At 46.9% G+C, this 12428-nt stretch overlaps 1 protein-coding gene across 3 annotated transcripts in view; it reads left to right on the forward strand.

Moving 5' to 3' along the window:
- LOC143987600 (centromere protein H-like) overlaps positions 1-12428 on the forward strand; it is a 232043-nt gene that overhangs the window by 149338 nt on the left and 70277 nt on the right. For all 3 annotated transcript variants that reach the window (XM_077486459.1, XM_077486458.1, XM_077486457.1), the window contains one exon: positions 10937-10993. In XM_077486459.1, coding sequence (XP_077342585.1) covers positions 10937-10993 — 57 coding nt within the window. The remainder of the gene's footprint in view (positions 1-10936; positions 10994-12428) is intronic.

Consider the following 12428-nt stretch of genomic DNA (forward strand, 5'->3'; position numbering starts at 1 on the left):
TTTTAAAGAAGATCTCTCTAGGTTGAGGACCCAACCTAGGTATTCCGGGTAGCGGATTGTCGAGACCATGCTTTGGTCTAAGCGGGCTACCGACCTGTCTATCAAGAGCAGGTCGTCTAGGTATGCTACAATTGTTATACCTTGAGTGTTTAAACTGGCCAGAGGAAGGGCCAGAAGTTTTGTAAACACCCGAGGTGCCGTAGCTAGACCAGGCAAGGCTTCAAACTGAAAGTGACGTTTTTCTACTTCAAAACGCAGATTTCTTTCTCGTACATCACGGGACACAGAGACTCCGTAATTACTGATGGGTTATAGGGTATCACTAGGTGATTGGACACTGGCACACCCTAGACAGGAAGTTCAATCCTCCATATAACCCCTCCCCCTACTGGAGGTACCTCCGTTTTTTCGCCAGTGTCTTAGGTGTTGGTCACAAGTAAAGATGTGCTGTGCTCCACTGGAATATCCTTACTGGGGCCAGCTATGCAACCGGATCCATTCAAAGTGTCTTTTCCAGGCCCAATTGGATGGTACCCAGGCCTTGTGTCTGAAGAAACAAGGTTTTACCTGGAACGCTTCTCTTTTTAGAGAGCTGGACCCTGGGGCCCAGTATTTTTCAGCCATATTCCTGGCAGGGTGCCTTACAGGCCCAGAACTGCGGATACCCCTATTCAAGGGGGCCCCAGTCTCTGAAGGTTTTTTTTTTCCTAACGGAGCTCACCATGAGAGGTGAAGAGTCTAGTAGGTTTTCTCCTTTTTAAGTAAATGTATGCTATGCCTATAGTCGCCACCGGGGGCTGCCAAGAGCACATACCTTTCATGCCTGATCTGCCTGCTTGGTGTCCACACTCTATGCTCCTCCAGCCATGCTCCAGGAAGGATGAAGGTAAGGGTTTTTTTTCCTTCTGGGATTCTCCCTCCACAGATTAGGGGACTGAGACAGGCCTGGGCAGAGAGCAGTAACATACCACACCACCCACCGCCATTCGCCGCCATTACAGCGGCTTCACATCCACCGGCCCTTCCCTCTCCTCTGCTCCAGCCTCCCCTCCATGTTTGCCAGCAGGGTTAGAGCCTCTGCTCGTTTTTAAAAAGCGAGGGGGGGACGGAAGTGGTCAGAGGAGGGGGGTTGGAGCACTAGGCTACACAGGCTTTAAAGTGCACTCTTTTTCAGATGCACACAGCCTATGGAGGGGCACAGAGTTGACAGGCGCATATGAGTGTGGAAGACACAGGCATTCCCAGGCAGCATTTACTTAGGCACCAGACTGAGTCTTAGTAGCAGCGGCAGTTGCTGAACTACAGTGCTCAGCAGTCAGTGCATTTTTTTTGTGGTACCTCTACCTTTTGTTGCTTTGCACTATGGGAAGAAGAGGTACAAGTACACCGAAGAATAGGGGCTTTAAGGGGTCCCCTTCAGGCTCTGTGGACCCCCCTCCTCTGCAGCACCCCCCCCCCCCCCCCCACAGGACCCGGGGAGGCTGGCCAGGGAGAGCCATCGGGGTCAGGGGCTGCAGCTGCTTCTGGCACTTCAGCCCCTGTGTACGTTACACAGGAGGTTTTTCCCTCAACCATAAACGGGTTAGAGGAAAGATTAGTGGCCTTAATCGCATCTTCACTCAGTGGAAGAAAACACACTAGGCCCCCCTCTGTCACCCAGGACCCTCAGAGTGAGGAACTCTGGGATAAAGGAGAGGAATCTTCCTTCGAGGATCAGGAGGAGACTGATGATTCCACTTCTGAGGAATCTAGTGAAGAAGGGCCCTCTTCAGCTTCTCAGGATGAGAAGATGTTGGTGCAAATTCTTGCTGGATTGGTCCGTTCCACGTTTAAGAACCCACTTCTTCTCTGGGTTTACTGAAACCTCCTCAAACTGCACATGCTTTTCCTTTCCTGTTCATGGTTTGCTGGAAAAGCTTCTCTATTCTGAGTGGGATCACCCAGATAAATATTTTTTTTTCCTCCTAAAAAGTTTTCTACACTTTATGCTCAGATGCTTAGGGATCCAACTGATAAGAAATTGAATTCCTCTTACAAAATGTTTTCTCCTTGGCAGGTTCAGTAGCTCAACCTGCAGTGGCAGCAATTGGAGTCTGTCAATATTTGAGAGACCATGTTAAACAGGTGCTTAAAGCTTTACCTGAACAGCAAGCCCGGGGGTTAGCTAACCTACCAGCGGCTTTGTGTTTTGCTGTTGATGCTATCAGAGATTCTATCCTTAAGACCTCTCGCCTTACACTTGGATTGGTACACATGCGTAGAATCTTATGGCTGAAAAATTGGCCAGCCGAATCACCATGTAAGAAACTCCTGGCGGGATTTCCCTTTCGTGGTGCAAAACTGTTTGGAGAGGATTTGGACAATTAAATCCAAAGGATCTCTAGTGGGAAAAGCACCCTTTTATCAGTCAAGAAAAGGATTAAACGTCCCTCCTTTAAATGGACGCTTTCTCTAGTGCCAGGGTCATCAGCCTCTAGGCAATCACGACAGCCTCCTCCATCAGGCTCAAAGGTTAAAACTCAGGGAGTCAACCCCAGGAACAAAAGAAGTCCTGGGGGAGAAGGTCTTCTAGACAAAATGCTAAGACCTCCCTATGAAGGGGCGCCCCCGCTCACTCGAGTGGCGGGAAGACTACTAAAGTTCTCAGGGCTCTGGCAGGAGGAATTTCAGGACAAATGGGTGGTCTCCACAATAACTCTAGGTTACAAACTAGAATTCCCTTCTCCTCGTTTCCTCAGATCAAATGTAACCAGAGACCCAGAGAAAAAAGTCTCTCCTTCTAGCTTTGGAGCGACTATTGTCAGGGATGAGGTTTTATTCAAACCTTTTCACGGTACTAAAGCCAAACGGAGATGTCAGACCCATTCTACATCTCAAAGATCTAAACCGATTTCTAAAGATGCGGTCCTTTCGCATGGAATCGATCTGATCTGTAGTCTCCATACTCTACAAGGAGGAGAACTTCTGGCGTCAATAGACATCAAGGATGCGTACCTGCATGTACCTATTTTTTCTCTGCTCATCAAAAGTTCCTGCGTTTCGAACTAGAAAAATGCCACTTTCAGTTTGTAACTCTGCCTTTCGGGCTAGCTACTGCACCTTGGGTGTTTACAAAGATCTTGGCCCCACCTCTGGCCAGATTAAGGGCCCATGGTATAACAATAGCATACCTAGATGACTTGCTCTTGATAGACCGGTCGGTAGCCCGCCTGGACCAAAATTTGGTCACCACAATCAACTACCTGGAATGCCTAGGTTGGATTCTCAACTTGGAAAAGTCTTCTTTTAAAACCAGTAAGAAGACTAGAGTATTTGGGTCTGGCCATAGATACAGCCCAGCAGAGGGTATTCCTACCCCAAGCAAAGATCAGTGCTATAAGAGAAGGGATTGAGGTAGTCAGGGCAAAGAAGGGTCCTTCTATTCGTCTTTGTATGAGGTTGTTGGGGAAGATGGTGGCTTCATTCGAAGCAGTTCCCTACGCTCAGTCTCATTCAAGGCTACTGCAAAACAGTATCCTATCGGCCTGGAACAAGAAGGTTCCGGCATTAGATTTTATGATGCATCTGTCCCCTACAACCTGTCGGAGCCTCAGCTGGTGGTTGATGGCCAAAAATCTGCGGAAAGGAAAATCCTTTTTACCAGTTACCTGGACAGTGGTAACAGATGTCAGTCTTTCGGGTTGGGGGGCAGTTCTGGAACAGTCGACTGTCCAAGGGAGATGATCCAAGACCAAGAAGGCCTTACTCATCAAAATTCTAGAGATCCGTGCGGCGTATCTAGCCCTAAAAGCCTGGACACTCAGGTTGCAGGGTTGCCCGGTCAGGATCCAGTCCGACAATGCCACAGCAGTGGCATATATCAATCATCAAGGGGGCACCAAGAGTCGTACAGCTCAGGGAGAAGCAAACCAGATCTTAATCTGGGCAGAAAGACATGTGCCATGCATATCAGCAGTCTTCATTCCGGGGGTAGAGAACTGGCAGGTGGCCTACTTGAGCTGCCAGCAGTTAGTCCCAGGGGAATAGTCTCTTCACCCCGACGTCTTCTTGGCCATATGCCAGAGATGGGGGGGTTCCAGGTGTAGATCTCTTTGCGTCCAGGTTCAACAACAAGGTCGACAACTTTGTGTCAAGAATGAGGGATCCTCTTGCATGCGGGACAGATGCGTTGCTAACTCCATGGCATCAGTTCTCTCTGATTTATGCATTCCCTCCTATTCTGCTACTGCCAATAATTCTTTGCAGGATCAGGCAGGAGAAGAAGTCGGTGCTTCTGGTGGCCCCAGCGTGGCCCAGAAGAGCTTGGTATGCAGAAATAGTGAAGATGGTGGTTGGCTCTCCTTGGACCCTACCGTCCCGTCCAGACCTGCTATCCCAGGGACCGGTATTCCATCCTACCTTACAAACGCTAAATGTAACGGTTTGGCTATTGAAACCCATATTCTGAAGAATCGTGGGCTTTCGGCCCTGTGATATCCACCTTGATTAATGCAATAAAGCCAGCTTCCAGAATGATTTATCACAGAGTCTGGAAAGCATATGTCTCCTGGTGTGAATCCAGGGGTTGGCACCCCAGAAAATGTCATAAGCAGAATCCTCAAATTTCTGCAAAATGGGTTAGAGATAAAACTGGCCTTGAGTACCATCAAGGGCTAAGTCTTGGCCTTATCGGTTCTGGTTCAACGTCCACTTGCTTCGCAGTCTTTGGTCCGAAGCTTTATACAAGGGGTAACATGCCTTAATCCTCCAGTTAGGGCCCCTCTGAACCCCTGGGATTTGAATTTGATTCCGTCAGCTTTACAGAAGCAGCCTTTTGAACCGATGCATCAAATTCACTTAGTTCTGTTGACAAGGAAATTTATTTTTCTGGTGGCCATTTCTTCTGGCAGAAGAGTATCAGAATTAGCGGCCCTCTCTTGTAAAGAACCGTATCTGATAATGCACAAGAATAGAGTGGTGTTACGCCCTCATCCTAGTTTTCTACCAAAGGTAGTCTCAGGTTTTCATCTAAACCAAGATATTGTTCTGCCTTTCTTTTTTCCAAATCCCTGCTCTATGGAGGAGAAGTCACTACTTCTAATTCTTTGAATGTAGTGTGAGCAGTCAAAGCCCATCTGGAAGCGACTGCTCAGGTTCGCAAAATTGATGTTTTGTTCGTATTGCCAAAGGGTCCTAAGAGAGGACAGGCAGCATCGAAATCTACCATTGCTAAATGGATTCAACAAGTAATTGTTCAAGCTTATGGTTTGAAGCAAAAGATTCCGCCTTTTCAGATCAAGGTGCACTCCACAAGGGCTATTAGTGCTTCATGGGCGGTGCATCACCAGGCCTCCATGGCTCAAATCTGCAAGGCCGCAACCTGGTCATCAGTCCATACATTCACCAAATTTTATCAGGTGGATTTGAGAAGGCATGAGGACATCGCCTTTGGGCATAGTGTGCTGCAGTCAGCGGTACAGGGTCCTCAGGTCTGGTTACACCCTATGTTGTGTGGTTCCCCTCCTCTCAGATAGCATTGCTCTGGGACATCCCATCAGTAATTACTGTGTCTCTGTGTCCCGTGATGTACGAGAAAGAAAATAGGATTTTTATAACCGCTTACCTGTAAAATCCTTTTCTTTTGAGGTACATCGCAGGACACAGAGGTCCCTCCCCTCTTCTAATACACTTAAATTGCTTTGCTATAAAACTGAGGTACCTCCAGTAGGGGGAGGGGTTATAAGGAAGATTGAACTATCTGTCTAGGGTGTGCCAGTGTCCAATCACCTAGTGATACCCTATACCCCATAGGTAATTACTGAGTCTGTGTCCTTTGATGTACCTCAAAAGAAAAGGATTTTACAGGTAAGCTGTTATATTTAGATCCTTGAGATCTAGCATGGGTCTGACATCGCCATTTGGTTTTGGCACCGTGAAAAGGTTTGAAATAACCCCAACCCCTGCTCCATCGTGGGGACTGCCATGACCCTTTTTGAGACAAAAGTCGGTCTAATGCTGGAAAAGGAGACTTCTTTTTTCCCTGGATCTTTGGACATTTGCCCTGAGAAAAACATGGAGACGGGAAATCTCCGAACTCTAGTTTGTAGCCTAGAGCTATTATGGAGACCATTCATCTGATTCAAAACTCCTCTTGCCAGACCCTTGAGAACTGCAGAAGTCTCCCCCCCCCCCCCCCCCCACTCGTGCAAGCTGGGGCACCCCTTCATAAGAGGCTTTAGCATTCTGTCTTGTAGGTTTCTTCCCCCAGGACTTCTTTTGTCCCTGGGGTTGACCCTAAGATCCTCCTTGAACCTGACGGTGGAGGCTGCCGTGACTGCCTGGAGGCAGACGCCCTTGGCACTGGAGAAACAGCCTGTTTGAAAGAGGGACGTATTACTCCTTTTCTTAACTGGCAAAAGGGTACCTTTCACCGCGGAAAGGAAAACCAGCCAGGTGCTTTTTGCATGGCTCTTCGGCTGACCACTTTTCAACCATAAGATTCTACGGATATGCCCCAACCCAAGCGTAAAGAGAGAGGTTTGCAGAATAGAATCTCTGATTGCGTCAATTGCAAAACACAAAGTCCCTGCCAGCTTGGCTAAATCCTGGGCCTGCTGTTCAGGGAAAACCTTGAGCATCTGTCTCAAATGGTCTCTTAGAGATTGGCACACCCCACTGCAGGTTGAGCTACTGAACCTGCCAAAAAAAAAAAGTTTTTTAACAGGAATTCCAATTTTTCATCAGATGGATTCCTAAGCATTTGAGCATTGTCAACCAGACAAGTCAAATTTTTATTTACAGAGGATATGGCAGCGTCAATTGCTGGTATACTCCACCTCTTAGTACATTTTTTTCCTCCATAGGAGAATACATAAGCTTTTCCAGCAATGAATGGGCAGGAAAAGCACGCAAGCTTGAGGAGGCTTTAGTGTAAGAGATTGCACCAGCATTTCTCAGGTTTTGAATCTGAAGAAGGTCCTTCCCCACTTGATCCCTCGGAAGAGGAGTCATCAGCCTCTTCACAGTCCCCTGAGGGTGGTTTCTCTTCCCCATCCCACTGTTCCTCTGTTTGAGTGTCCTGGTGGTAGAAGGGTAGAAGGGGACCTAATGAGTTTTCTTCCACTCTGTGGAGATGCGTTTAAAAATGCTAACCTTTCCTCTAATCCAATCATTGCTGAGGAGAAAACCTCCTCAGTAGTATAGACAGGGCTGAAATGTCGGAAGCAATTGCAACCCCTGACGACCCCAATGGCTCACTCTGACCAGCTTTTGAGCCCTTGTCTTTTGGTGTACTTGTACCTCCTCTACTGCCCGTAGTTTACATAGTTGGTAAGGTTGAATAAAGACACCAATCCATCCAGTTCACCCTGAGTGTCTACAATTATCCCCATCACTGTACATTGCACACTCACATCGTCCCTACTCTCAAGGAGCCCACAATCCAAGGTCCCCATTTATATACTAGGGCCAACGCCGCGCTAATCCCTGCCTCCCCCTCCGACTTCCCACTGCGCACACTTTTGAAAAAAAGGACTGCTCTCCCACGCGAGCAGGGCTCCGACCGGACCGGACCGGCATGCAGGGAAGGGCTGGGGTGGAGGAGAGCTGCTGGAGAAAACCGCCTTAATATGGCGGGACGGCGGGAGCGGCGCGGCATACCGCCGACTGACCCCTGCTCCCTCGCCTCCTGTAGAGAAGAAATACCTGTCCAGGTGGGAGATTCCACAAGAAAAAGCCCCCCTTTCCAGCATCTTACCTGGGATTGGGCTGGAGGAAGCGTGCTGCTTGAAATGACACAGGGCAAGACTGGCAAGCATGGAATCGGGTACGTGCTCTTGACAGCCCCCGGTGACGACTCTAGGCATGACAACATTTTACTTAAAGCGGGGTTCCACCCTAAAGTGGAACTTCTGATCGGAACCCTCCCCCCCCCTCCGGTGTCACAATTGGCACCTTTCAGGGGGGAGGGGGGGTGCAGATACCTGTCAAAGACAGGTATTTACACCCACTTCTGGGCATAGACTCCCACGGGAGTCTATGCCTCTTTCTGTCCCTGCGTGCTGTCTGCTGGGACACACACGGGTCCCAGAGACAGCACGGACAATTCCTATTGCGTTGCGCGACTCGCGCATGCGCAGTAGGGAACCGGGAAGTGAAGCCGCAGCGCTTCACTTTCTGATTCCCTCACCTAGAATGGGGACGGCAGCAGCCGAGAGCCGAGCGATCGATTGGCCTTGGCTGACGGCATCGCTGGACCCCGGGACAGGTGAGTGTCCATTTATTAAAAGTCAGCAGCTGCAGTATTTGTAGCTGCTGGCTTTTAATATTTTTTTTCCACAGTGCAATCCCGCTTTAACCACTTGCCGCCACCGCATGTACATATACGTCGGCAGAATGCCATGGCTGGGCAAATGGGCATACCTGTACATCCCTTCGAATTTGCCGCCGTATGGTCGCATTCGTGCGACCCTGCCGCAAGCTCCATGAGTAGGATCGCTGGATACCCGCGATCGTCTCACGGAGAGGAAGAACAGGGAGATGCTGATGTAAACGAGCATCTCTCCGTTCTGCCTAGTGACACTCGCTGATCTTAGCTCCCTGTGATTGGGAGCAGTGATCAGTGGCGTGTCACTTGTAGCCACGCCCCCAACAGTTAGAATCGCTCCCTAGGACACACGTAACCCCGTCCTAGCCAGCTAGTGGTTAACCCCTTCACTGCCTGTGTAATTTTTACAGTAGTTAGTGCAATTTTATAGCACTGATCGCTGTAAAAATGACTGGTCCCAAAAATGTGTCAGAATTGTCTGATGTGTCTGCCATAATGTCGCAGTCACGATAAAAATCGCAGATCACCGCCATTACTAGTAAAAAAATTTTTTTTTATAAAAATGGCATAAAACTAACCCCTATTTTGTAGATGCTATAATTTGCGCAAACCAATCAATAAACGCTTATTGCGGTTTATTTATTTTTTGCCAAAAATATGTAGAAGAATACGTATCGGCCTAAACTGAGGAAAAGATAGTTTTTTATATAATATTTTTGGGGGATATTTATTACAGCAAAAGTAAAAAATAATGCTTTTTTCAAAATTGGTGCTCTATTTTTGTTTATAGCGCAAAAAAATAAAAACCACAGAGGCGAGCAAATGCCACCAAAAGAAAGCGCTATAAGGATGCCTGTTTTGTTTGGGAGCCACGTCGCACGACCGCGCAATTGTCAGTTAAAGCAACACAGTGCCGAATTTGCAATAAGTGCTCTGGTCTTTGGCCTTTGGCCAACCAAATTGTCCAGGGCTGAAGTGGTTAAAGGAGAAAACCCATAAAAATTAGAAAACATTTTTAGGAATTTCCACTTACCTTATCCAGCTGCAGAGTTCTGTGGTAAACCAGACAGACCCAGTCTTCACCACTCATGGTGACCTTCGTTCAAAAAACCTTTAGGAACCGGGGCCCCTTTTCATCGGGGGATCCACACTCCTGGACCTGTAAAGCACCCGCTAGGAAATATGGCTGAAAAAACCAAGCACTGGATCCCAGGGTCCAGCTCTCTAAAAAGGGAAGTGTTACAGGCAAAACCTTGTTTCTTCCGACACGTGGCCCGGGTACCATTCAATTCGGCTCGAAAAGACACTTTGAATGGATCCGGTTGCATAGCTGGTCCCAGCAAAGGAATATTCCAGTGGAGCTCAGCCTAGCACATCTTTACTCGTGAGCAACACCTAAGAGAGGTTATATAGAGGGCTAAACTTCCTGTCTAGGGTGTGTCAGTGTCCATCACCTAAAGGCGCCTATATAACCCATACAATAATAACTGTGGCTCTGTGTCCCGTGATGTATGATAAAGAAAAGTGATTTACAGAGAGGACACAAATTCTTCCAAAACTTCCATGCTCCAATATAATTTCAATTATCAAGTAGATTGCAATCGACCTATTGCTGACCCCACATTCTAAACATTCCCTATTCGGTTCAGTTGTGCCCCACAGCTACCATTAATTCTATTTAAAAAAATAAAATATAAAATGTCATTGGTTCCTGTTGCTTACAACTCCAGTCAGTTTTTATATTTTCAATTCTCATTTTTTACGTAATGTTCCTGGAGCAGACATTTTTGCATAGTAACTCTTCGTATAAATGCATACTCAAAATAGATAAACATGCAACAAGCAATTTCATAGTGGGTATGCATGACAGAAGAGTGATAACTGGGGCAGCACTGAGCCTGGCAGACAGCAGAGAAAGTTTTTCAGGATAAGGACATTGTGCAATACCCAAGAGCCCAGGAGAGAAATGAGAAATGTGAATGCCTAGAGGCGATTCAGTTCGCATTGTGCGCTATACAAGTATTTCATTCATTCAATGTGAGTGCATAGCTAAAACTCCCGGCTGTCCTCTGGAATGAGAGTACAGCTACAAAGCTCCCTCCAGCCAGCCCTGGCTGCTGCTTTATACTATTGGAGAAACTGGAGCCTGGTATGCATCACTTTGCTGGTACTCTCAGGTGCCCGAGGTAGCCAGAGCTGCCCAGAAATACCCACACATTTCCACCCCCCCCCCCCCCCCCCCACTCCTGTGGCCAGGAGAAAGGAACAGGAACAGATGGGGGCTACCCTGGTTTGCCAACAGCTAAAGTCTCGCTGTCAGAGCAGACAGGAAACAAGGGCTTGGCAGGAGGGAGGCTGTGGGACAGTAACGAGCTATGGCCCAGTGGTTGAGAAACATTGGTCTACAGCCTTGATCACATGCATTGTGTGTCATATCTGGATGTTTTACATTGCTTATTCTATTTGTTCATGGGAAATCATGACCAGAAGGCTCAGAGCAATTATTTCACTGGTTTCTTGGAATTTTTCTCAAAGGTTACTTGGGACTGGGTTGTTTTTTGTCCACCAAAAAATTGCATTATCGTCAAATGTTATACATGATGTTAAATTATCAGTACTTTCTCTGTTTAGGATGCAGACTTCTAATGCTTTGCGGACTACTTTACACATAAACCCCTTGCAGCGTTCGTAAGTGAATTTTATATATACATATTTATATATATATGTAACGTGAAATTCTTTTTTTTTTTCTCTTGATGTTTGAGGTTCCCCAATGTTTTAAGGGCCCACAACAGGAAAAGGGCATTTTCACTTTGTAAATTAGCCATAATAACCAATGCTGTTTGACCGAATGTTGAATTGTCTGCCATGTTCTTATTTTACTAGAGCTAGTTGTTCTTGGGAATCTGGAACATTTATTATAGCTAGTGCTGCATACCAGGTACATGCACCTTGAGTGTGTAACCTTTATTCTTATTTATATGCTGGCTGGAAATCATGTAATACTTGAACAGTGCCCATCTCAAACATAAATTTAAAATCTCTTGCACACCTTAATTTTAAGAGAGACGTTTCAAAAACTTACATTTTAAATAAAGAATTTTTAAGCAAAATAAGGGTCAGTGGCCATCTGCAGCCTTGCCATTGCCCATTATTGAAGCCTGATCAGTGCCCAGCTGCAGGCTTGCCTTTGTCCATCACTGCAGCCTAATCGGTGTCCATCTGCAGCCTTGCCATTGACCATCGTTGCAGCCTGATCAGTGCCCATCTGTAGCCTTGCCCATCATTGCAGCCTGATCAGTGCCCATCTGTAGCCTTGCCCATCATTGCAGCCTAATCAGTGCCCATCTGCAGCCTTGCTCCTCACTGCAGCCTGATCAGTGTCCGTCTGCAGTCTTGCCATTGCTGAAATAGACAGAGCTAGATCTCCTGTGTACTCGGCTCGGCTGATGCCCAGTCCCGCCCTTGGCCAGGATCCTATGATGGACATAACGCCGGTCCAATGACGGGGCCATCAATGCTAGGATCCATCCAGGAGGCAGGACTGGGCGTGACTGCGAGCCAAGCCGAGTACACAGGAGATCCGGCTCTGTCTATCCTCCTTCCCCTCCGTGGCAGCCTATACTGGCGTATAACATGCACACACAATTTGCCCCCTAATTTAAGGGGGAGGAGTGCGTGTTATGTCGTGTGTGTGTGTGTGTGTGTGTATAATGTCAAGGGGTATGAATATTTTTTTCTTTATAGGCACTGTATATATGTGTGTGTATGTATATGTGTGTGTGTGTGTGTGTGTGTGTATGTGTGTGTATATATATATATATATATGTGTGTGTGTGTGTGTGTGTGTGTGTGTGTATAGATGTATGTATGTATATATATATATATATATATATATATATAATATATTCACACTCTCACACTATCTCACAAAAGTGAGTACACCCCTCACACTTTTTTGTAAATATTTTATTATATCTTTTCATGTGACAACACTGAAGAAATGACACTTTGCTACAATGTGAAGGAGTGAGTGTACAGCTTGTATAACAGTGTAAATTTGCTATCCCCTCAAAATAACTCAACACACAGCCATTAATGTCTAAACCGCTGGCAACAAAAA

The sequence above is a fragment of the Lithobates pipiens genome, unplaced genomic scaffold, assembly GCF_037356315.1.
Source record: "Lithobates pipiens isolate NorthernLeopardFrog02 unplaced genomic scaffold, aLitPip1_a1.2 Scaffold_18, whole genome shotgun sequence".
In the NCBI taxonomy this organism is placed as follows: Eukaryota; Metazoa; Chordata; class Amphibia; order Anura; family Ranidae; genus Lithobates; species Lithobates pipiens.